Source organism: Hyaena hyaena, unplaced genomic scaffold (assembly GCF_003009895.1).
Source record: "Hyaena hyaena isolate Hyena2069 unplaced genomic scaffold, ASM300989v1 scaffold_202, whole genome shotgun sequence".
NCBI lineage: Eukaryota > Metazoa > Chordata > Mammalia > Carnivora > Hyaenidae > Hyaena > Hyaena hyaena.
In genome coordinates, this window is record NW_024080832.1 from 2,494,462 (window position 1) to 2,521,216 (window position 26,755).

The 26,755-nt window shown below is 38.1% G+C and overlaps 2 protein-coding genes across 2 annotated transcripts in view; one reads left to right on the top strand and one right to left on the bottom strand.

Moving 5' to 3' along the window:
• Positions 1 to 11,185, bottom strand: part of LOC120238157 (butyrophilin subfamily 1 member A1-like) — a 27,696-nt gene extending 16,511 nt beyond the window's left edge. The window contains exon 1 of the mRNA XM_039241765.1: positions 10,864 to 11,185. Coding sequence (XP_039097696.1) covers positions 10,864 to 11,170 — 307 coding nt within the window. The 5' untranslated portion in view covers positions 11,171 to 11,185. The remainder of the gene's footprint in view (positions 1 to 10,863) is intronic.
• A 570-nt stretch (positions 11,186 to 11,755) lies between these two features.
• On the top strand, positions 11,756 to 23,950 carry LOC120238179 (butyrophilin-like protein 1). The gene is made up of 11 exons (XM_039241801.1): positions 11,756 to 11,878; positions 17,656 to 17,841; positions 18,542 to 18,698; positions 19,442 to 19,792; positions 20,389 to 20,670; positions 20,811 to 21,011; positions 21,591 to 21,611; positions 21,702 to 21,728; positions 21,912 to 21,938; positions 22,450 to 22,476; positions 23,399 to 23,950. Exons 1-11 carry the CDS (start codon positions 11,756 to 11,758, stop codon positions 23,911 to 23,913), a joined length of 1,917 nt encoding a protein of 638 aa, XP_039097732.1. The 3' UTR covers positions 23,914 to 23,950.
• The last annotated feature ends 2,805 nt before the right edge of the window (positions 23,951 to 26,755 follow it).

Genomic DNA, 26,755 nt, shown 5'->3' on the forward strand with positions numbered 1-26,755 from the left:
ACTGTTTTCCAGAGGGGCTACACCAGTTTACATTCCCACCAACAGTGTAGGAGGGTGCCCGTTTCTCCACATCCTCGCCAGCATCTAGAGTTCTCTGATTTGCTCATTTTAGCCACTCTGACTGGCTGAGGTGGTATCTCAGTGTGGTTTTGGTTTGTATTTCCCTGATGAGGAGGGATGCTGAGCATCGTTTCATGTGTCTGTTGGTGATCTGGATGTCCTCTTTGGAGAAGTGTCTGTTCATGTTTTCTGCCCATTCCTTCACTAGACTGTTTGCTTTTCAGTTGTGGAGTTTGGTAAGTTCTGTATAGATTTTGGATACTAGCCCTATATCTGATATGTCCTTTGAAACTATCTTGTCCCATTACGTTGGTTGCCTATTAGTTTTATGGATTGTTTCCTTTGCTGTGCAGAAGATTTTAGTCCTAATGAGGTCCCAATAGTTCATTTTTGCTCTTGATTCCCTTGCCTTTGGGGGTGTGTCAAGTAAGAAATTGCTGCGGTTGAGGTCAAGGGGGTAGTTTCCAACTTTCTCCTCTAGGGTTTTGATGGCTTCCTGTCTCACATTCAGGTCCTTTATCCATTTTGAGTTTATTTTTGTGTGTGGTGTGAGAAAATGATCTAGTTTCATTCTTCTGCATGTTGCTGTCCAGTTGTCTTAGCACCATCTATTAAAGAGGCTGTCTTTTTTCCATTGGATACTCTTTCTGGCTTTGTCAAAGATTACTTGGATGTACACTTTTGGGTCCAATTCTGAGTTCTCAATCCTATTCCATTGGTCTATGTGTCTGTTTTTATGCCAATACCATACTGTCTTGATGATGACAGCTTTGTAGTAGAGGCTAAAGTCTGGGATGGTGATACCTTCCGTTTTGGTTTTCTTCTTACTTTGGCTACTAGGGTCTTTTGTGGTTCCATACAGATTTTAGGATAGTTTGTTGTAGTTTTGAGAAGAATGCTGGTGCAATTTTGATTGGTATTACATTGAATGTGTAGATTGCTTTGGGGAGTAATGACATTTTAACTATATTTAACTCCAATCCATGAGCATGGAATGTTTTTACAATTTTTTGTGTCTTCTTCAATTTCCTTCGAAAGTTTTCATCATACAGACCTCTTATATCTTTGGTTAGGTTTATTCCTAAGTATTTTATGGATTTTTGTGCAATTGTGAATGGGATCAGTTTCTTAATTTCTCTTTCTGTTGCTTCATTGTTGGTGTATAAAAATCTAACTGATTTCTGTACGTTGATTTTGTACCCTGCAACTTTGCTGAATTCATGGATCAGCTCTAGTAGGCTTTTGGTGGAGTCTGTCGAGTTTTCTATATAGAGTATCAAGTCGTCTCCGAAAAGTGAGAGTTTGACTTCTTGACAATTCTGATGCCTTTTATTTCCTTTTGTTGTCTGATGGCTGATGCTAGGACTTCCAGCACTATGTTAAACAACAGTGGTGAGAGTGGACATCCCTGTCGTGTTCCTGATCTCAGGGGAAAGCTCTCAGTTTTTCTTCGTTTAGGATGATGTTAGCTGAGGGCTTCTCATAGATGGCTTTTATGATGTTGAAGTAAGTTCCTTCTATCCTGACTTTCTTGCGAGTCTTTATTAAGAAGGGATATTGTATTTTGTCAAATATTTTTCTGCATCTATTGACAGGATCATATGGTTTTTAGCTTTTCTTTTGTTGATGTGATGTATCACATTTATTGATTTGTGAACATTGAACCAACCCAGGATGAAAACCACTTGATCTTGGTGGATAATTCTTTTTATGTGTTGTTGGATTCGATTTGCAAGGATCTTGTTGAGGATTTTTGCATCTGTATTCATCAAGGATATTGGCCTGTAGTTGTCTTTTTTTGCTGGATCTCTGTCTGGCTTGGGAATCAGAGTGATGCTGGCTTCATAAAATGAGTCTGGAAGTTTTCCTGTGATTTCTATTTTTTGTAAATGCTTGAGAAGAATGGGTATGAATTCTGTTTTAAATGTCTGGGAGAATTTTCCAGGGAAGCCATCTGGTCCAGGGCTCTTATTTGTTGGGAGATTTTTGAGAACTGATTCGATTTCTTCACTATTTATGGTTCTGTTCAGATTTTCTGTATCTTCCCGTGTGAATTTTGGCAGTGAGTGTGTGTTTAGGAATTTGTCCATTTCTTCTAAGTTGTCTAGTTTGTTGGCATACAATTTTTCATAGTATTCCCTTATAATTGCTTGTATTTCTGAGGGACTGGTTGTAATCAGTCCATTTTCATTCATGATTTTGTCTATTTAGGTGCTCTCTCTTCTCTTTCTGAGAAGCCTGGCTAGAGGTTTGTCAATTTTGTTTGTTTTTTCAAAAAACCAACTCTTGGTTTCATTGATCCGTTCAACTGTTTCTTTGGTTTCTATGTTGTTTATTTTAGCTCCGATTTTTACTATTTTTCTGCTTCTACTGGTTTGGGGTGCTGTTGTTGCTCCCCTTCTAGTTTCTTTAGGTGAGCTGTTAGATTTTGTCTTGAGCTTTTTCTAATTTCTTGAAATAGGCCTGGAGTGCAATGTACTTTCCTCTTAAGACTGCCTTTGCGGCAACCCATAGAGTTTGGATTGTTATATTTTCATTTGTTTTCATATATTTTTAAATTTCTTCCCTAATTGCCTGATTGGACCATTCATTCTTTAATAGGGTGTTCTTTAACCTCTCTGTTTATGCAGGTTTTCCAGACTTCTTCCTGTGATTGACTTCAAGTTTCATAGCATTGTGATTTGAAAGTGTGCATGGTGGGGCACCTGGGTGGCTTAGTCAGTTAAGGGTCCGACTTTCGCTTGGGTCATGATCTCGCGGTTCGTGGGTTCAAGCCCCGCGTCAGGCTCTGTGCTGACTGCCAGCTCAGAGCCTGGAGCCTGTTTCAGAGTCTGCGACCCCCCCTCTCTCTAACCCTCCCTGCTCACGCTGTCTCTCTCTGTCTCTCCTAGAAATAAATAAAACATTTAAAAAAATTAAAAAAAAAAAAAAGAAAGTGTGCATGGTATGATCTCAATTCTTTGATATTTATTGAGAGCTGCTTTATGTCCCAGTATGTGATCTATCTTGGAGAATGTGCCATGCGCACTTGTGAAGAAAGTGAATTCCATGGCCTCAGGATGTAGACTTCTAAATATATCTGTCAGATCCATCTGGTCCAATGTGTCATTCAAGTCCATTGTTTCTTTAGTGATGTTCTGTCTGGTTAATCTATCCATTGCTGTAAGTGAAGTATTAAGGTCCTCTTCTATTCACACATTTTTATGTAGAAGATTGTTTCTGTTTGTGATTAATTGTTTTAAATATTTAGGTGCTCCCATATTCGGTGCGTAGACATTTATGATTGTTAGTTCTTCTTGATGGATAGACCCTGTAATTATTATATAATGCCCTTCTTCATCCTTTGTTAACTGTCTTTAATTTAAAGTCCAGTTTTTCTGATATAAGTATAGCTACTCCAGCTTATTTTTGACTTCCTGTAGCATGATAGATATTTCTCCATCCCCTTACTTTTAATCTGAACGTGTCCTCCAGTCTATAATGAATTTCTTGTAGAGAGCAAATAGATGGATTTTGTTTGTTTATCCATTCTGCTACCCTATGTCTTTTGATTGGAGTATTCAGCCCATTTACATTCAGTGTTGTTATTGAAATATGTGGGTTTAGAGTCATTGTGTCATATGTGGGATTCATTCTTGTGGTGGTGTATCTAACATCTTGCATTCTTTACAACATTTCCCTCGGAGAGCCCTCCTCAGGATTTCTTGTAGGGCTGGCTTAGTGGCGACAAATTCTTTCAATTTTTGTTTATTTGGAAAGACTTTTATCTCCCTTTCTATTCTGAATGACCAGGCTTGCTGGACAGAGGATTCTTGGCTTCATATTTTTTCTGTTCATCACATTGAAGATCTCCTGCCATTCCTTTCTGGTCTGCCAACTTTCAGTAGATAGGTCTGTCACCACTCTGGTAGGTTTCCCTTTGTATGTTAGGGCCCTTTTCTCCCTAACTGCTTTCAAAATTCTCTCTTTGTCCTTATATTTTGCCATTTTCGCTATGATATGTCGTGCAGAAGGTCGATTCAAGTTACGTTTGATGGGAGTTTTCTGTGCCTCTTGAATTTCAACATCTACTTCCCTCCCCAGGTTGGGGAAGTTCTCTGCTATAATTTGTTGCAGGATTCCTTCAGCACCTTTCCTTCTCTCTTACTCTTCTGGGATTCCTATGGTATGGATATTGTTCCGTTTGATTGTATCACTGAGTTCTGGAACTTTTCTTTCATGTTTCTGAATCAGATTATCTCTTTTTCTCAGTTTCTTCTATTTCTATAAGAGTGTCTTCTAAATCAGTTATTCTCCTTTCCTCTCTTTAATCCGAGCATTGGACGCCTCCAGTTTATTATGTATCTCATTTATTGCATTTCTAAATTCATCATAACTATTTTTAAGCTCCATAGTGTTTGTAGCCATAGTTTCTCTGATGTTCTCCATGCTTTTTTCAAGCCCAGTGATTAATTTTATGCTTATTCCTCTAAACTCTTGTTCAGTTATGTTGCTTATATCTGTTTTGACCAGTTCTCTAGCTGTCATTTCTTCCTGGAATTTCTTTGGAGGAGAGTTCTTCTGTTTCATCATTTTGCATAGCTTTCTATCTCTTACTAGTTTTTTGTTTTTTTTGTTTTTTTTTTTAAATTTTTTTTAATGTTTTTTTTTATTTATTTCTAGGAGAGAGAGAGAGAGAGAGACAGCGTGAGCAGGGAGGGTCAGAGAGAGAGGGAGTCACAGATTCTGAAACAGGCTCCAGGCTCCGAGCTGGCAGCTGGCACAGAGCCCGACATGGGGCCTGAACCCACGAACCGCGAGATCATGACCCAAGCGAAAGTCGGACGNGAGAGAGAGAGAGAGAGAGACAGCGTGCGCAGGGAGGGTCAGAGAGAGAGGGAGTCACAGACTGAAACAGGCTCCAGGCTCCGAGCTGGCAGCTGGCACAGAGCCCGACATGGGGCCTGAACCCACGAACCGCGAGATCATGACCCAAGCGAAAGTCGGACGCTTAACCGACTAAGCCACCCAGGCGCCCCTCTTACTAGTTTTAAAAGCTTGTTGTACACCTTGACCCTGCGAGTTCTGCTGTATTAGAAAGAGCTCTTTGACTGTTCAGGGCCTGTCTATTCAGGAAGTGTTCTTTGGATGGTGTCTCTTGTTGAGTGTTTGGTTATTTTGTTTCCTTACTGGTAGTGGTATTTGGGACTCTCCACCATGTGTAGTTTAGCTTGTTTCTTGAGGCAGCCGCACTTATGAGGTTTCCTTCCCAGTGTATTCTGTCTCTTTCTCTTTCCAAACTCCTGTGGCTCAGTGTCCTATGACTCCAGGCATTCTCTGTTTGAGATATGGGTGCAGGCAAAAGGCATGGAGCTCCCTACTTCTCCGCCATTGCCCCCTTCTGGAGACAGAAATTCTAAACAGAAATTCAAAAAGGATACAATGGCTTTGATTGACACATTGGACCAGATGGATTTAACAGATATATTCAGAACATTCCATCCTAAAACAGCATAATACACATTTTTCTTCCAAGTGTACATTCTCTTGAATAGATCTCTTGAATAGATCTTGAATAGATCACATATTAGGTCACAAATCAGGCCTCAACAAATATAGAAAGATTGGAATCATACCATCCAGCTTTTCTGACAGTGGTTCTATGAAACTTGAAGTCATACACAAGAAAAAGTCTGGAAAGACCACAAATATATAAAGGTTAAACAACATGCTACTAAACAATGAATGGGCCAACCAGGAAATCAAAGAAGAAATAAAAAAATATATATGGAAACAAATGAAAATGAAAACATGATGGTCTAAAACTTTTGGATGCCGCAAAAGCAGCCCTAAGAGGGAATTATATAGCAATACAGGCTAGCTCAGGATGAAAAAAAAATCTCAAATAAACAACCTAACCATACACATTAAGGAGCTAGAGAAAGAACAACGAATTCATCCTAAAAACAACAAATGGAAGGCAATAATAAAAAATAGATCAGTAATAAATGATACAGAAACTAAAAAACAACAACAACAACAGAACAGATCAACGAAGCCAGGAGCAGTTTCCTTGAAAAAATTAACAAAATTGACAACCCTATAGCCAAACATGAAAATAGAGGGAGGAGAGAGAGAGAAAGAGAGAGAGAGAAAGTACCTACTAAATAAAATCACAAATAAGAAAAGAGAAATAACAATGAACACTACAGAAATACAAACAATTATAAAACAATATTATGAAAAACTATACTCTAACAAATTGAACAACCTGGGAGAAATGGATAAATTCCCAGAAAAATATAAACTACCAAAACTGAAATAGGAAAAAATAAAAAAAATTAACAGACCGATAAATAGCAAAGAAACTGAATCAGTAATCAAGAAACTCCCAACAAACAAAAGTCAAGGACCAGATGAATTCTATTAAACATTTAAAGAAGAGTTAATGCCTATTCTCAAACTATTCCAAAAAACAGAAATGGAAGGAAAACTTTCAATTTCATTCTACGAGGCCAGAATTTCCTCAATACCAAAACCAGGTAAAGGTTCTACTAAAAAAGAACTATGGGCCTATATGTCTGATGAACATGGAACATGCAAAACTTCTCAGTAAAATACTAGCAAATCAAATACAACAATATATTTAAAAAATTATTCACCATAATCAAGTTGGATTTATTCCTGGATAGTGAGAGTGGTTCAATATTAATCAATCAATCAACATGATACACCACATTAATAAAACAAAGGAAAGGAGCCATTTGATCATTTCAATAGATACAGAAAAAGCATTTGACAAAGTACAACACCCATTCGTGATCAAAACCCTCATCAAAGTAGATTTAGAGGGAACATATCTCAACATAATAAAGACCCTATATAAAAAACACACAGCTAATATCATCCTCACTGGAGAAAAACTGAAAACTTTTCCTCTACAGTCAGGAACAAGGCAGGGATGTCCACTCTTACTACTTTTATTCAACATAGTACTGGAAGTCCTAGCCATAGCAATCAAATAAAAAGAAATAAAAGAATCCAAAATTGGCAAAGAAGAAGTCAAACTTTCACTAATATTCTATATAGAAAACCCATGGGGCACCTGGTTGGCTCAGTTGGTTAAGTGTTCTAATTTGGCTCAGGAAATGATCTCACAGTTCATGAGTTCAAGTCCCATGTTGGGCTCTGTGCTGTCAGCACAGAGCCTGGAGCCACTTTGAGTTCTGTGTCTCCCTCTCTCTGCTCTTCCCCACTCATGCTCTGTCTGTCTCTATCTCTCTGTCTCTCTCTCAAAAATAAATAAACATACAAAATTTAACAAAAAAAGAAAGGAAACCTTAAAGACTCCACCAAAAAAATTAAAAAACTGATAAATGGATTCAGTAAAGTCACAGGATACAAAATCAACATACAGAAATCTGTTGCATTTCTATACACCAATAATGAAGCAGTAGAAAGAGAAATTAAGAAAACAACTCCATTTGCAATTACACCAAAAGTAATAAGATAGGTAAGAATAAACCTAACAAAAGAGATGAAAGGCGTATATGCTGAACACTATAAAAGATTCAGGAAAGAAAATGAAGATGACATGAAGTAATGAAAAGACATTCCATCTTCACAGTTGGGAGAACCAGAACAAATGATTCTAAAATGTGTATGGAACCACAGAAGACCTCTAATTACCAAATAAATCATCTTGAAAAAGCAAACAAAAGGTGGAAGCATCACACTTCCAGACTTCAAATTATATTACAGAGCTACAGCAATCAAAACGGTACAGTGCTATTGGGGAAATCTGGCTGGTTCAGTCAGTAGAACATGCAACTCTTGATCTCAAGGTCATGAGTTCATGAGTTGGAACCCCATGTTAGGTGTAGATATTATTTACAGAAACAAAAACAAAAACTTGCCTAAACAAAATAGTATGGTACTAGCACAAAAATAGACAGATAGATCAATGGAACTGAATTGAAAACCTAGTAGTAAACCCACAACTAAATGGTCAATTAATCTTCGATAAAGCAGGAAAGATATCTGATGGGCAAAAGACAGCTTCTTCAACAAATAGTATTCAGAAAACTGGATCCACCTTGCAAAGGAATGAAACTGGACCTTTATTACATCATACACAAAAACAAATTCACAATGGATTAAAGACCTAAACGTGAAATCTGAAACCATAAAAATCCTAGAGTAGAACACAGGCAGTAATTTCTTTGACATCAGCCGTAGCAACTTTTTTAAAGATACGTGTCCCGAGGCAAGGGAAACAAAAGCAAAAATTAACTATTTGAATTACATAAAAAAAATCTTCTGCACAGTGGAATAAAAACTTTAAAAAATAAATTAAGCAACTTTATATGAATGAAAAAAAGAAAGAAATGTAATATTCAGTGTCATCAAAAGTATAAATATATACTGTTAATAGTATAAACCTGCACAATTATTAGACGGTCAGAGTGACATTATGGTTACCCTGAAACTGGAATTATTAAAGTATAAGATTAAAAAGTTATAAGTTATAGGGGCATCTGGGTGGTTCAGTCAGTTAAGCATCTGACTTCAGCTCAGGTCATAATCTCATGGTTCCTGAGTTCCAGCCCCACCCTGGGCTCCATGCTGACAGCTCAGAGCCTGGAGCCTGCTTTGGATTTTGTGTCTCCCTCCTTCTCTACCCCTCCCCCACTCATGCTGTCTCTCAAAAATAAATAAATATTAAAATAATTATAAGTTATAAAGTTAATTGAGAAGTTTATCTTATATCAACTTATATTGCTACATAGAGATTTTCATGCAAATACATGTATTTTATTATTCTTACCATAATATAAAATTTAAAATTGTCAATGTTCATTAAAAAGTTAACGTTAACATAAATTATGGAATTTTTACATAATGAAAATATTTTTAGTCATTAAAGAATATACTTTTTTGTAATCTGTCTCTTATGTATTGTAAACAAGAAAAAGGCAAATTACAGAAAAAATATATCATGAGATATTTTAAATAATATTAGTATGTGTATATGGAACAGAAAATTACTTGACACTTTAACGTGTTAACTGCTGAATTAACTGTTACTTGAGTTTTCCTCTGAACTTTCCCCTCTCCTGATTCCAATTGTAATATTTCAGCTTCAGGGATATTTGTTTGGCTTAAAGCAGGACTGAATGAAGAAGACGATTCTCTTGCTGTGATGTTGAATGTACAAATTAGTGAAAGTAATTGTGTAAGATGGGTGGGAAGAAGAATGTTGATGAGCTAGCGTCCATATGGGTAATAGAAGGAAGCTTTGACAGAGTGAATGGGGAGTTTCTCAAAACCTAACAAAGAGACAGAGATCTTCAGGGCTTCTGGAAGGGTAGCATCAAGTCTTTAATAATATGTGTAACTTAATCTTTGACGTCAATGGGAGAGATTAACAAAGCCCGGGATGATGAGCAGCCTAGACTAAACAGTAAGGGCCTAAGACTGGAGCTGAATCCTGAATGCTTTGGGCTGCATAGGACTTTTGCACAATAATTACTCAAGAGAAAGAGGGGCAGGAAGCTCCAATAAGAACTAAGACAAAGATTTGTACTAGCCCGATTGGCTGGGGGCTCAAAGATTCAATTTTGTATTTAAACAAGTTAACATAAACATTTTATTTTTTTATTTTAAAAAATTGTAATGTTTTTATTTATTTCTGAGAGAGAGAGAGCATGAGCAAGGGAGGATCAGAGAAAGAGAGAGACACAGAATCCAAAACAGACTCCAGGCTCTGAGCTGTCAGCACAGACCCCGACGCAAGGCTCAAACTCACGAACTGGGAGATCATGACCTGAGTGGAAGTCAGCCCTTAACCAACTTAGTCACCCAGGCGCCCCAACATAAACATTTTAAAGATTAGTTTATGAACAGAGATTAAGGTCTGTTACACAAATAGATTATATAATATTAGTATTATAACATATAATTATAATATATATAATTAGTGATATCTTTATATAAATATATAAAAAAAGAGAAATAACTGAAAGGACATAGAATAATCTGGTATTAATAGTTACTTTGGAGGAGAAAAAGGAACATTGAAAGGAAAGAAAGGATTATTAATTTATATTTTATATTTTTCTGAATTGTTGGAGTTTGATACAATGAGTTATAATTTTATTGTAATTAAAAATAAAACAACACCAATGGTGCTAAAACTTAGAGTGGCCAATTGAATGTCCTGTGGACCTCAGTTTATTCTGGCTTTTCACAGTGGTCTCTCTCTTCAGGGCTTTTTTTATTTCCCAAAAGCTATTCAGTTAATGGTTTTCTCTACTTCTGCTTCACTTAGTCACTGAGCGTCAATTATTTTCTGGCCTCAATCCCCTGATGACAACTTTTGTTCTCTGCAATACCAGTCCACCCTATCACAGCCCCCATAGTCACTTCCTCCAAACAGTGCATTCAAGACGCAACCACTGACATCCCCAGCTCAGCCTCTGCCCATCACAACAATCAACTGGGATTCTGGTCTCTGATGGTAATGGTATGTTTAGGGAACCATGGTGCTTTCCTTCAAAATGTTTGAGGAGAGACATATCAGGGAAATAAATGATCTCTTTTTTATGGTAGATACTTATGGAAGTCATCGAATATTAAAATACAGCACAATAAATGTATAAATAGATTAAGAGAATTTAAGGTTAAACCCAATGTCAAAGATGTTGACCAGCTCTGAGAATATGTACCTTTTTGTCTCTGTTCTGTTCGCCATCCTCCCCAGAAATCAAATGCAGAACACTTACATTCCCTTAGAGCTATCTGTGTTATCAGATAATTACTCACCAATCACCTTCAGCTCCAAAGTGGCTTCTTGAAAGTCACTGCCTTTTTTAAAAAAACACTTGTATATCCCACTGTCTGAGATCCGGAGACTGTAGATTTTCACAGATACTCTTCCCTCAGTGATGTAATCTTTCACCAACTCTGCTCTCCCTTTGAAATCTACCAGCTGCTCTCCCACCTGCTCCATTCCATCCTGATATACATACACAGCTTCTGAGAACTCAGAACGGAACCACCGCAGCTCCATGTTCTCCACACTCATGGCCGGTAACACATGACAGGGCAACATTGTGTCCGTGCCCAGCATGGCTACAATTGGCTCTGAGGGGCTGATAACCAAGAATGAATCTGTGGAATAGAGCCATAGTGAAAAGAATATCAATGACCTATCTGGACATTTTGGAATACAGCATCATTGACCCAGTAGAAGCCTGTAGACATTCTATCATTCATACACCAGTTTTCTGCAGCACACATTCAGACTGAAGATGGCAGTGCACAAGACAAAGAGTATCTCTACCCAATCAATAGAGTAATCTCTTATTAAATAAATTTTAATTGCAATGATGAGAAATTCTATGAGTTACGGAAGAGTGCTGGGAAATCATGAAACTAAAGTTTTTAATTAGGTCTTGGGCATCAGAAAAATGCAGTCTTCATAAAGCAGAGACCTGATTGAATTAGAAGACATTAATGAAATTATTCCACCTGGTCCTTCCCTCTAAACTAATCATATAATGGCTTATTTGCCTTCACATATGGGCAGATAAATCATTATATCAAAATAAAGGATTTGGAATGAACCCAGGCAATAGAGTAATTTACTCCTTCTGTTCAGAGAATAAGAAAATCCAAGAATATAAAATATAAAATATTCTTACCTGAGCCCCACATGGACACCTGGAGAAGTAGGATAGAGAAGAGGTCTCTTAGCAGAGAGAAGTCCAGGAAACTCACCATCTCTCCCAGAGCAGACAACAGTATGACACAGAATAAGGTCCTGAAAATAGCTGAGGTAAAGACAAAAATGGGATCTATAAGATTAAAATGATTCTAAGAAATGGGCTCCAGAAGCTCCCAAACAGCTATAGTGTCTCTCTCAGAGAACATCAAGAAAGCCTTTAACACTCACAAAAAAAGAACTTTTGTTTCCCTTTTCCAAAGAAACAATCTTTTTTTTAAGTTTATTTATTTATTTTATTTGAGAGAGTGAGGGAGAGTAGGGGGAGGAGTACAGAGAGAGAGAATCCCAAGCAGGCTCCATGCTCAGCATGGAGAACAACACGGGGCTTGATCCCACAGATGATAAGACCATGACCTGAGCCGAAACCAAGAGTTGGATGCTTAACTGACTGAGCCACCCAGGAGCCCCTCCAAGTAATCAGTCTTCATCTCAACAGCCATGTTCTACAATGATAAATCTGTCCACAATCTCTCTAAACTCTTCTCTAACTCAAGAGCATTTTGTCCAGTGGACAAAGAGACAGAGGAGAGGCAATGAGTAACCACAGAAAGAGATGGCTTTAGCACAAACATTAATATGGCTTCAACAAATTCCACTTCCCTTCATGTCTCATCCCCCACCACATTCCTATATGGTGGAGGAGCACTTATAACTTGGCCTGTCCTCTGTCAGCCCTTAGGATCCTTGCCCAAATGCTCTCACTTCTCTCTCCCTTGCCCATCACCCACAAAAATGCAACACTTACATCTTTTAAGTTCTTCTTACAGAAATGAAGGCATTCTGAAACTTCTCAGACTCAGGCCACAGGCACCAGGGATAAATACTCTGATCCATTCCTCCCAGTTACCCGCTCTTGGCTGCCCACAGGTATTTCCAAAATGTCAAGAGGAGATCAGACTTTGCAAAACACGGGGTCCAGGAGGAAGCCTGGGATGGTTTTTTAAGGGGCTTAAGACAACTGGGAGAAAGACAGCCCCTGCATAGGACTCTCTCAGCAGTACACTTCTTTTTGATGACCATAACACACTCAAAACTGAAAGTAAAATAAGATAAGGAAAGAAGACTTTGACCAGTCATGTTTAATAAATCTATCTAATGATTACACACTTACAAAACATAGACAGGATCAAAAACAAGTCATTTCTTTTTTTCTGAGAAGTATATTGTTTAGGTTAATAACTATCTGACTTAACATCCTGGTGAGGCTATTTATAACTTAATGATTTTAAGCAAGTTACACAACCTCCATGTGCCTCAGTTTCCTCATGTGACAATGGGTTGGATAATAGTATGTACCCTGTTTTGTGTGAGGAGTACATGAATGTATGGAAAGTACTTAGAACAGTGTCAATAACTTATAAATTATATGTAAGTTCTTAACAATTTTTATTTTAATGTCTTGCTCATTCACCACAGTAATCTGCCATTCTGATGATGAATTTTCATCTTTCACTTGGACCCCTCATTCCATTAAGCAAGGAACTGAGAAGACATGTACACATTCACACTCTTGTCCCAAACAGAAATTTTCTCCACTAACATCCAGATTTTATCCATCTCAACAAGGATAGAAGAAAAACAGTATAAATTTCCCAAATGATCCTCTGAGGTTTTCATCTTCCTTCAATGCTATAAATAATGGAAGAGGTAATGATGAGATTACTGTCCCTGTCTACATAAATCATTTTTGTTTTGAAGATCCTTTAAGTTCTATAATTCTAGAATAATTGTTTCTGACTTAGAATGACAGAAAGAAATTATGAGTTAGAGACTAAAAAAAATTTTTAAACTCTAATTTACATTTTTGAAAATCTCTGTCTCAGATTGAACATCTATATGTGGTTTATAAGAGAAATAGAGAACAAGAAATAAATATAAACCAGACATATTCTAATACAGTTGTAGATATGGCACTATTAATTTAAAAAATATAACATTCAGAGAGAAATTATTCAAAGAAACAAAATTGCCCTTTCAAATAGGTACATTTAGTAACAACACAGACTTCTGGATGGTGCTAATAGCATACAATTGGACTAAAAAGTGCAAAATCAGTTGGGAACTCAAAAAGAAATTTTAGTTCTAATTTAGTCAGAAATGAACAGAACTATTATAGAGCATATAAATGAAGTTATAGAAGTTTTAAGCTAGATAAACTATGCTATATCAAACTCTTATGACTTTGTGAGATCTAACAATTTCTCTTAATTTTTGATTAATATAAATCCATTGCAGGCAATTAACATGGATTAGTAGAAATGACCCATGTGACACTTATCTAACTCTGTCCTCCACTGTGCTGGGTGTTCCAGATCTTTTGCAGGCCTTCTTATATAAACAAATACCAAGATTTTGCTTATTTCAAGTATTCTTTGAAACTTGGTTAGGTATGTAATCTCAATAGGGATTTGGATTTACATTTTCTAAACAGTCAGGGATTCGACATGAATATAAATGATACTTGACCTTAAATTTATGAAATAAGTCACTACCACAGAAAAGTCACAGTTTCCCTTGGAGGCAACTGCTCTATTGGGAGAGGCTACCAGAAAAAGAAAAACACATAGTCAGCATGTGGCTCCTCCATTCTTAGGTAACCAACTTCAATAGACAACATCTGCCAAATCTCCTATCTTTCCACCTTACTTCAACCCAGATAACAGTAACCACTCAAAGTGAGTAAACAGAGCATGAGATGTATCTCCAAACCTTCTCCCTGCTCTAAGCCCCTGCGGTCAAAACCCGCAACCTTCACTCTTTGCACAAGAGAAGTTTTGTGAGGGGGAAACTTATGATTCCTTACTTGTCCAGAAATTTCTTTTGCCCTTACATTTCGATGTTCATTTGTCACTTAGATAATTCTAATTTCTACTCAGGGATGTAAAGGCTACATTTAATTATTTTCTAGCAATGAATTCAACATTCAACATGACAGATGTATGATGAAATCTAATTCTTCTTCTTTTGTACATAAGGAGTTTTCTGGACTTTGGAAGCTTTGAGATTTTTATTTGTTTGGAGTTCTAAAACTTTTAAAAAATCTATGCATAAATGACTTTTTTTTCCTCCAATAATCTAACACTTTATGAAGTACTCTTTCTTCTGATTCTGGCTCCTAATCTGCTTCCCGGTTTGGAAAGCCTATTAGATGAATGTTGAAGTTCTGGATCTAATGTGCTTAATTTAACTTATGTTTCTTAGATTTTATCTCTTTGATTTAAGATATCATATTCTGGAAGAATCCAGTAACCCCATTTTTCTAGCACAATATATATTTTTTCATTTTAATTTAAATTCCAGTTACTTAACATATAGTATGAGTTTCAGGTGTACAATTTGGTGATGCAACATTCCATGTGTCTCCAAGTGCTCTCTCCCAATATTTTGACCTTCAGCGGTGCCTGCTCCCGTATCTGACCCTTTCACTTGATTTTTACTTTAAGCCAGTTTTTCACTTTCATGAATGCTGTTTCTTTAGTCTTGTGTTTCCTATAAATGAATCCTTCCTATTGTACTTCACATTTCTATTTTTAAAAATCTTTATATACATATTATTCTTTATCAGGTTAGAGAAATCAAAAAATTCTAGATAAGCAAAAACAACAAATAGAAACACCCATATTTGGGGGCTCTTGATGGTTCAGTCAGTTAAGCGTCTGACTTTGGCTCAGGTCATGATCTCACAGTTTGTGAGTTCAAGCCCCACATCAGGCCCTGTGCTGACAGCTCAGAACTTAGAGCCTGCTTCAGATTCTGTGTCTCCCTCTCTTTCTGCCCCTCCCTTGCTCATACTCTGTCTCCCTCTGTCTCTCAAAAATGAATAAACGTTTAAAAAATTAAAAAAGAAAGACATGAGGGGGGTGATGGGCATGGGGGAGAACACTTGTTGGGATGAGCACTGGGTGTTATATGCAAACGAACTTGACAATAAACTATTTAAGAATAAATAAATAAATAAATAAATATCTGTTAACGAAAAAAAAAGAAAAAAGAAAAAAAGAAACACCCATATTTGTATCACTCAAAAATAAATACCATATGATAGCTTTCTTTGTGATTTTGATATCTATCCTTTCATATTTCTTAAGCAAATAAGATCATACTGTTCACACTGTCTTAAAACTGCTTTTTGAAATGAATAACATCTTGTAGTGCTCACTTACCCTCCCTCTTCACCTTTCCCCTTAAAAACATGAACACTATTATATAGACATGATGTAATTCCCTTAAAATATTCTCCACAGATTAACTGACTTTTCTCAAACTATTCTCCATTATTGGAAAAAATGTTTAAAATATGTATATGAAATTTTCACACTTATTTTTTTTGTTTTGTTGGAAATGTATATTAATCTATTTGTGTTTGGGAACAGAATACACACAAAAACATATTCAGAAACTGCAAAGCAAACAAGAGGCATGCAGTATCTTTAACCCTTACTTTGTCTCTTTCAGCATTCCCTTCTCATTCCCAAATACTTCAGACTTAAACTATTAGGTGGATGTCAGAGCCCAACTGAGAGAGAGGGGTCTCAGCGGGGAGAAGTGCCCTACATGATGGCAGAGGGCATGAGTAGCCAAAGAGTGAGTGGGGTGGGAAAGTAACCCTGAAGAGAACAGTAGAAGAATATATTGTACTATAATCAGACAATACCATATTATGCAGCAATAAACGATTTTAAATGTACTGATACTCACAACATGGTTGAATCTCCAAAAGACATTTTGTTTATCCGAAGAAACCAAACACTAAAGCAGACATACTGTATGATTTCTTTTTTATTGTTTTTGAAGTTTTAGGATAGGCAATATTAAGCTATCATGATTTATATCAGAATAGTGTTTGTTTTTCCTGGAATGAGTTGGCTGACAGTGGAAATGAGGGAAATTTTCAAGAGACACATTTGTTCTATATTTTGAGGGAGGTGGTAGTTCTGTGAGTGTAAGCATTTGTAAGAATTCATTCAAATGTATATTTCAATGTATGCAAATCCATACATTCCAATGTTTCCAAATCCATACATTCCAATGTATGCAAATTATATCTCCAAAAATTTGATTTTTAAAGTCAAATGTATCTCACTGTGTCTAGAGAATATTTACTTAGGATCTTGGTATCCCTTTCACCAGACTGTTAGTGGCTTACATACTAATTTTTATGCAATAGCGATTTGTGTCCCTAATTATCTATAAACCATGTGTGACATGAAAAATCATGTCTTGGACTTGGAAAGAATGTCAAGTGGAAAGAAATTCTCTTTGAGCACATTCTATGTTTGGAACTGTAGAATTGTGTTATTGTTTCCATTTTACTTTATGGAGCCCTAAAGTTTTTGGATATACAGCCCTATATTTCTCAGAGCACATAAAGAGCCCTCCATTTCCGACCTCTTGTTTTCTCCCTCACAGCTCAGCATGTGGCTTCCAGTGTCAGCTGGGGTGTGGTAGGAGGAAGCCTGTATCTGTGATTCTTGTTCTCTAAATCTTAACTTTGTGAAGTAAACATTGGGATGAACTATATCCCTGAATATCACACAGGAAGAGGATTCTCCCTCACTGAATAATGTGATTTCAGCCTTTTGCAGGTAGAAGAAGGTGAGCATTTTTTTTTTACCAAAGCACACCTTAGACTTCCTATCATTTTATATCTTAACCCAGTCCAAAGTCCCCTAGGATGACCTGGATTACCTCTACTTTTCAAAGTAACAGGAAAAGCTGTAGGCAGGCTGTGACTTACTCATTTGACTCATTCTAGGAGAGGCATTCACCTGTAGGCGCCTCTTGGCAGTCCCGTTTACCCCCCTTCCTAAGTACATTTTCCAATCCAGGGATGGGTTAGAAACCTGCTACTCCCAGCGCCTACCGCCACACCTTTGGATGCCGACCACAAGAACAACCAGGTACCAATTGTCTCTGGAGATGGGGCTTGTAGTTCCACAGAGGAGATCAGGAGCTTCCAGGAAGTCCCCCTGGCTCAATCTGGATGTGAGAAAGAAATGTGTGGTGATGTGGAGGTGTGTCTCTGGGAAATGTGGATCCCAAAAACAAAAGGGCTTGAGTTCCAAATCACATGGTGAGAAAACTCCTTTCTCTTTCTGGAATTAAGCCACAAGTGTATTTGTGGTCAAAATAAATAGATGTATGAATGAATCAATGAATGAATTCAAGAAGGAGGAAGTTAGATTGGCTAATAGGAGTGGACTAATTTTGTGTCTGCTTTCATTTCTCAAAATGAACTCAGGGTTTTCAATTTCAAGAGAGCTTTGGTGAGAGGGTGAGTCCATAGATAAACAAGAGAACCCATAGGACACAAGAGAATGGTTTATAGTTTCTCTGCTGGAGAAACAGCTGGTTTTCAGAAAGAAGAGAGGGAAGGAAAATCCATTGGGGAAGGGGTTGGAATTGGTAGTAGTCTGTAAGGAATAACAGCCAAAAAACTGTATAAAAGTAAATCTTTGAACAGGGATTTTTTTTTCCTAAAAGTTTTCTCTCTGCTGACTTACTTATCACCTTTTCCCACAGAGTATTTCCTTGTCAGAGTAAACATTTTGTGCTTTTACTTTCTGCTCTGAAGAAGATGGTGGGTTCTCCCAGCTATTATGATGGCTTCCTCCTCCCTTTCCTCCTTCTTCAGGTGTCTACATGGTACTCAACAGGTCAGTGTTCTCCCTCAGGCTTTTTATTTATTGGCTTGTTTTCAATGGCTCCTCTTAGATGATGAAAATACTTGATCATCCATCAGTTGCCAGTGTATCTCCTTTCAAAGGCAGCCAATATTGGGGGGAAACTGTGACTGTGTTCACACTAACAGAACATTGGAAAGTTCTGGACGAGAATGGGAGTGATCTTTGTGTCAACGCCCCTTATATTGGTAGGCCTTAAAAAACTCATAGCTATAATGTTTATCCAAATCTTTATTGAGTATGGATGATTTTAGCCTGCTTAATTTTGATGTAATTATCAGTTAAAAATGTACTTTATAATGTTCACACTCCCAAGAAAACCCAGGTCTGAGCATAAAGAATTCTCAGGATCCCTGGGTTCTAGCTGGTTATCATCTTTGACAAATATTTTTTTTCTGGGACTTAAATTCTTCTTCCATAAATAGAATGGACCTTCAGGATAAAGTTTTCAGACTCCAGGTTTGTAGAGAAACCAGTTATGAGATTATAATAATGACTTTTTTTTGTTAACATCTCTTTAATTTGATGTCAGTTAGGCAGGGAACATTAAAATGTTTGATGTCCATACATGTTGACACAACAATTCTAAAAGAATTTATTTACCATAAAGAAAAGCTCTCCCATCGGTATACATATATATGTATTAAATGGGGGTACCTGGGTGGCTCAGTGGGTTAAGCAACTGACTCTTGATTTCTTCTTAGGTCATGATCTCGTGGTGTGGAAATGGAGCCCCAAGTCAGGCTCCATGCTGAAAGTGAAGCCTGCTTGGGGTTCTCTCTGCTCCCTCCTGCTTGTTCATGCACATGTGTGCATGAGCACACATGCTCTCTCTCTCAAAAAAAATCTTAAAAAAAAAAAAGAAATGCAGGTGGGGCTTTTGTCTCACCCCCCCTTACTCATTCCCTCAATCTGTCTGATTTTCATGCAGTGTCCGAGTTTTCTGTAAAGGGACCAGTTGAGCCCACCATGGTTCTGCTAGGGACAGATGCCACTCTGCCTTGTCAGCTGACGCCTGAGCAGAGTGCAGCCCACATGCACATCCGGTGGTACCGAGCCCAACTGTCCCCCGCTGTGTTTGTGTATCAGAATGGACAGGAACAATGTGGGGAGCAAATGCTGGAGTACCGTGGCAGGACAGAGTTGGTGAGGGCCTCCATCAACAAAGGGAGTGTGGCCCTGCTGATCCAACATGTTCGTGCTTCTGATCATGGCCAGTACCGGTGTCATTTTAAGGATGGTCACAATTCCCAAGAAGCCGTTGTGGAGCTGAATGTTATAGGTATGTTTACTTGGCACAGATGTGTGTACCATGGTATAAAGCAGAGAAAAATGAGGACATATGGATTCCTAACCTGGCATTTCTTATGATCTTTCATATATTGATATTGATATGTTAATTTACCTTTCAGGATGTCAGTTTCCTAAACTATACAGTGAGGATATGACTGCGTACTCTGTTCACTTTTAAACACCAAAGAGGACAATATTTTTGGAGATGTTTTGGTATCCTAAAAGGCCCCCAAAAATAAACTGACTAATATTAATTCATATCAGTAATGACACCCTCAGACATTAGTAGAATGATACCCAATCGATAGGAAAAGACAATTTATAGAATTAAACTCCTTTTTCTAAGTTTAATTGTACCTGTTTTTTCCTGTCCTTGAAATATCCCAAAGCTTTCTTAGTCCAAGTATAGTGCAAAGGCATCAAGTTGATTTCAAAACTGAATCACAGTTTGACCACTGTGAGAGGTTTCTTGACCTCTGAGCTTCAGTTAGCTCATCAGACTAGTGAGAGCACCTTGGCCTTCAGCCTCAGGGGCTCCTAAACCCCAAGGACCACAAGCCTTAGGAACATGCCTTCTCTTGTCAGGGTTGGGCTCTGTGCCTCTTGTTCACATGACGGGGCCTGAGGATGGTGGGATACGAGTGCTGTGTTCTGCAGATGGCTGGTTCCCAAAACCCAGGGTGCGGTGGAGTGACACGATGGGTGTAAAGCTACAGTCTTTCTCTGAGTCTCACACCCAAAATGAAGATGGGCTCTTCCATGTGGAAGCATCTCTTGTGGTCACAGACAGCTCTCTGGGCAATGTGACCTGTTCCATCCAGAATCCCCTCTCTGGTCATGAGAAAGTGTCAGCCATCTTCCTCCCAGGTGAGTGAGGCACAAACCCCAAGGCAGAGTAGGGGTGTGGAGAGGGCAGAGAAGAGGCAAGCAGGACTAAGGGAGCCTTGGAGAGAGGGCAGAACAGCCTCCAGGCTAGTCCTCACTGTGTCATCACATGGCTGTGTCAGAGCCCTTCTTCCCCAGGATGTCTCCATGGAAGCCAGCCCTGGCTGGGACAGTCCCTGTGCTGGTGCTCCTCCTCATTGGGATCAGCTACATTGGATGGAAAGAACACCAAGCCAAAGAAAGAGAAATAAAGAAAAGGAAGAAAGAATCTCAGGAAAGAGATCAGATGAAGAATGAAAAAGAATTGGCACTTAAGGCCAGAGGTAAATTGGGACAGCAGGACAAATCAGAGGTTCATGGAACAGCTGGGGGTACAGGTTGCATAACATAGAGGGCAAAATAAAAGGTTGCCAAAGTACCCCAAGGAAAACATGGGGTACCAGGAATTCCATAAAGCTGGGAATCCTATGGAAAGGAGAAAACCATGTGGGAAGCTTGGAGATTTGTGGGCAGTGGTCATCAGGCTTCTAAGGTGGGGCTCCTCAAACCACACCATGCCCTTCATGCATCTGTACCCAACCTATGCTGCTGTTTCTCCTTGTGGAAATGTCTTCCTCCATCTTCTCCTCCTATTCTTCCTTCAAGAATAAGCTTCTAAAACAATTAAAAAATATCTTACATTCTCAGTGACCCCATGACATTTCCCATGTAACTTTTCCTAACACTTGTCACTTTTAGATTGTCATTTCCTAGCACTTGTCAAGATTAGATTTCTAATCCTTCTCACCTACTTAACTATGGGACCCTTAAGGGAGGGCCACATCGAATTTATTCAACTACTCCATGAACTCCAGACCAGCTAAAACCCAGTTTGATAGACTTATTTTTATCTCTTCTTTCAGAGAACCTCAAGGCAGACCTCGGTGAGTCTTGCTTCTTCTCATGCCCTGTATAGAATTTGCTCCCTTTTCTACATCTGTTCTGGGTCTCTCACTGAATGTTCTTTCTTTCAGAACAGCGAAAGGCCCTATACCATGCAGGTAAGTGACTGGGTTTCCCACACCACTCAATGTTTTGATGCCCAAAACTTTTCCAGCTCCTTCTCCTCAGAGGGAAAGACTGAAAGATTTAATAGTTGTTGGTGGGAAAAAATAAGGGGGAAGGAGAAGAATGTGAGTCTCTGAATGTCTCAATTTGTCTTAACTAGATTTGTTCTGTTTTAGATTGGAAGAAGGCCCTGCTTTATCCTGGTAAGTAACTCTCTAACTTAGATCTTGCCATGTGCCTCTGATATTCTGAGTATAATAAGTGGAGACATAAAAACACACAAGCACACATCCACTTGCAAGTGGTTGGTTGTAAACTTAAAGTCTACTCTGAATTGGTCATAGGCTGGGATAACCCTAAAATAAAATTAAAAACGAATAAAATAAAATAAACAAAATGATATTTTATAGCTTTCATCCTCAATGAGGCATGCCACAAAGGTCTTAAAGTCACAGGTGTCTAGAACACTAGACACTGTTCTAAGTGTTGTCCAGACTTATTTCTCCAGCATCAGGTCAATTGAGGGGATTGCTTCTAAGATGAGACAGCAAGCAGGCGGTACATCCTTTGTCCTGTAGTTTCTAAACACTGCAATTGTTCAAAGAAAGAGAGTTGAGAAGAGACAACAATGAGCCAGGAGAGGAAATGCGTACCTCCTCTTCAGTCTGCGGGTATGCTTCCATCACAGCCTCAATTTGTATTGCTCTTTTACAGACTGGAGGAAGGAACAGTTCCAGACTGGTGAGTGGTCCTTTGTTTATCTTGTTGGGTCCTTTCCAACCTGCCCTTGATACCCCATTTTTCCCTTTTAACATCATCTCCTAGTTGAAAAGACAGAAATATCATTAGTCTGGCAAAGAGAGGGAAGAACATGAAGATCATTAACTATTGGCCTAAACTGAAAATTCTTGCTTGGATAAGCCACCCTGGTTGTATTTCTGCCTTCATATATTGGCCATGCTTTCTCATCGGTGTGTGTGTGTATGGTGGGGGTTCCACTTGGTTCTGAACAGAAATTGTAGACCCTGTTGAGGTGATCCCCAACCGAGTAAAAAGTGCTCAAAATGATGAGTAACTAAATCCCTCTTTTTAAAGTAGTCAGCTATCATGGAGTCTGTTACTAATTGAAGACCATAGTTCTAATTTGTAAAGAACATGGAAAGAACACTACTCTTTTTTTTTTTAATGTTTTATTTATTTTTAGGAGAGAGAGAGAGAGACAGCGTGAGCAGGGGAGGGTCAGAGAGAGGGAGTCACAGACTGAAACAGGCTCCAGGCTCTGAGCTGGCAGTCAGCACAGAGCCCGACGCGGGGCTCGAACCCACGAACTGCGAGATCATGACCTAAGCGAAAGTCGGACGCCTAACCGACTAAGCCACCCAGGCGCCCCAAAAGAACACTACTCTTAAGTAAACACTACAAGTCTCAGCTCATTCTGGCACTCTACCAAGACACTGATACTAGCATAGGTAATATAAGAAGAGACAAGTAACATTGAACCAATGGTGAGAGCACTCTAGAGCTCTGCCTCCCCCAACACACACACATTCAGGGGACAAGTGTTCTTTCACTACTCGATCTTGTTTTCCTAAGGTTTCACTTACACAACAACTTTCTGAAATATATAATGTTGGCCTTTACCTTACTTTTTCTTTACTTCCAGCCACTGTGACTATAAATCAGGAAATCTTTCATCAGAATAACTCTGACCCAAAGAGAAAAGAGAACGTCAAAGAGGAAACTCAGGATCTATCTTTCAGGGATAGGCAAGAAGACTGCAACCTTATCACACTGAATCAGGAAGGCTTCACCTCAGGAAAACATTACTGGGAAGTGGATCTTAAGGACACTGATGAATGGACTCTAGGCATTTATGAGACACCCACAGGCAGCAGTGGGTTACCCAAAGATCTACAAAACAAGAAATTCAGAGTCTTAGAGAAGAAAGGACATGAATACAGGGCTCTCAGCTATATCTCTGAAAACATTTGTTTTCAAATGGATCTCCTGATAAAAAGGTATCTACAAAAGATTGTTATTTTTTTGGATTATGATGACAACGACATTTCTTTCTATGACATGACTGAGGGTACACACATCTTCTCCTTCACTCAGGATAGTTTCTCTGGGTCACTCTATCCTTACTTCAACTTTAAATCCATGAAGCTCTCCTCATAAGCGTAATATTAAGTGTCTTAAAGGAAGAACCCATACTATGAAGATAATAGCTCATTCTCTGTAAACTTTCTAGAATGCTATTTTTTTAAATTTGTTTATTTCTTTTGAGAGAGAGAGAGAGTGGGAGGGGAGGGGGATATAAAGAGAGGGAGAGAGAGAATTTCAAGGAGGCTCCACACTGTCAGTGCAGAGCTCGATGCAGTGCTTGAACTCATGAAACATGTGAGTGTCAGAAGACCATTACCTGAACCAAAGTTAGACAATCAACTGAGCCACCCAGGCATCACAGTTCTGATGGGTGACCTCAGACTCACTGATTATGAGGCCTCTTGGCCTGAGACTCCAAGAGTCCCCATGACCAGAATTTCTGACTATATCCAGCAGTGCTTCTGAATTGCAGAGAAGAATCTTTTTGTTGTAGTTGTTGTTATAAATGCTGTTTCTTGCTTTATATTTAATATATCACAAACTGATAATTTTCTAAAACAAATTATTGTAAAAATGAAGTCAATAAAAAATGCATACAATTACAAGTTGTAGTTTATTGTTAGATTCAATATTATTTTTTTTAAAATTTTTTCAATGTTTATTTATTCTTAGAGAGAGAGAGGGAGAGAGGGGTGGAAAGGGGGCATAAAGAGAGGGAGACACAGAATTCGAAGCAGGCTCCAGGTTCTGAGCCATCAGCACAGAGCCGGATGCAGGGATCAAACCCACAAGCAGTGAGATCATGACCTGAGCCAAAGTTGGATGTTTAACCAACTGAGCCACCCAGGCACCCTTAGAGTCAATATTCTTGAAATTACTCTGTCAACTTACTCTAAAATATTAGAAATACTCTATTTTTATACTTGTCTCATAAAGAATTTGTAAGAAATAGTTAATACAGTCCACTGGTCTGTGAATCATACTTTAAGTAATACTGCTAAAGCAGTATTCAAAGGAGTGAAAGTTAGATAAACTTCCTCACATTTCCCAAAGCAACACTGAATTAAAGTGACAAGATAGTGTTATTTTCAAATATTGAAGGAGAAAAGTTAAATTATAATTTGATTTAAGCTAAGCTGATCTTAAACGCAAGAACAATTTGAAGAAAGAAAAAATAAATATCAATCATAATCCAATTGTAACAAATGTGATGATGTCAACATCATAGCAGTCTTGGAAAACCAATGAGGTGAGAACATATTGAAGAATTTATCTTATTAAAGAGAGAGAGAGGGAGATTTTACTGCTTTGCCCAAGATATTAATAAGGGAAATGATTATATATTTGGGGGAATTCTAAGTATAGACACCAACAGAGGTAAGGAAAGGGCCTTCTTCTTCCAAAAAAACTGTTGTATGAAAATGAGATGACTAGAGAAAACAGTATTTAAACAGGGGTAAGAAGAAAATGTGCTCCTATGAGCAAGACTGAAAAACCTGGTAAATTCTGTGGATATGGGATAGAATGCCCAGAAGAGTCTTGCCACACTGGCAGGGAATAATTATCCATAGACTAAAAACTGATCCAATACTGATGAACAAATCTTAAAAGCAAGTCTCAAAAGGATCAAATTATTTACAAGCATCCAACTTCTTTCCAGAGCAGAGCTCAAGTTAAAATTCACAGTGTCTGACAGTCAATCAAAAATACCAGTGTTGGAAATAAGCAGGAAAATCCAACTCATAATGAACAGAAAATCAATAAATTAAAATTGACATGGAACATAGAGATTTAACAGACAAGGAGATTAAAACAGAAGTTATAACTATAGTCCAGATATTTAAAAAGTTCACTATATTCTAGATATTCAAAAAGTTCACTAGAAATATGCATTTGAAAGAAAGACCCATCTTTAGAAGGAAAAGACCATGAATGAGATTAAAATTATGTTGGATATGACTGGTATCAGATTAACCATTACAGAAATAAATGATTACTGAACTTGAATACATAGAAACGGAAACTATCCAAAATAAAACACATATTTTTTAAGTATTTTTTAAAAAAAGAGTATCAGTGAGCTGTGGGAAAACTTTAAAGGACCCAATACAAAGGCAACTGAAGTCTTTGAAAAGAAGAGGAGAAAGGAGAGAAAAAGGATTTGAGAAAATAAGAGCCAAAAATATATTCTAAATTTGATCATCATGAACTCCAGTTCCAAAAAGCTGTCCTAGTCTATAGGACAAAAATCATACACTCAGTGTATGCTATAACAAAAATCATACACTCAGTGACATACAAACCAAAGAAATTTATTTCTAATTTTTCTGAAGGCTGAGAAGTCCAAGATCAAGGTGCCTTCAGATCGGGGCGCCTGGGTGGCTTAGTCGGTTAAGCGTCCGACTTTCACTTGGGTCATGATCTCGCGGTTCGTGGGCTCGAGCCCCGCGTCGGGCTCTGTGCTGACTGCCAGCTCAGAGCCTGGAGCCTGCTTCAGTCTGTGACTCCCTCTCTCTCTGACCCTCCCCTGTTCACGCTGTCTCTCTCTCTCTCTCTCTCTCTTTTTCTCTCTCTCTCCTAGAAATAAAAAATAAATAAATAAATAAAAATAAAAATAAAAAATAAAAAAAGATTTGGTGTCTAGTGAGAACTAGTTCCCTGGTTTGTAGATGGTTGTCTTCTCACTGAGTCTTCACATAGCTGAAGGGGTTTTAGAGCTCCGTGGGGTCTCCTTTTAAGGACACTAATTCCATCCATAAGGACCCTACCTTCATGTTTTAATTGCTTTCCAAATGTGGAAATATTAAACACCATCATCACCTTGAGGATTAGGTTTCAATATATATGCATTTTGGGAGCACATAAACATTCATTCCATAGCAAAGTTCATGAACTCAAAGCACAAAAATAAAGG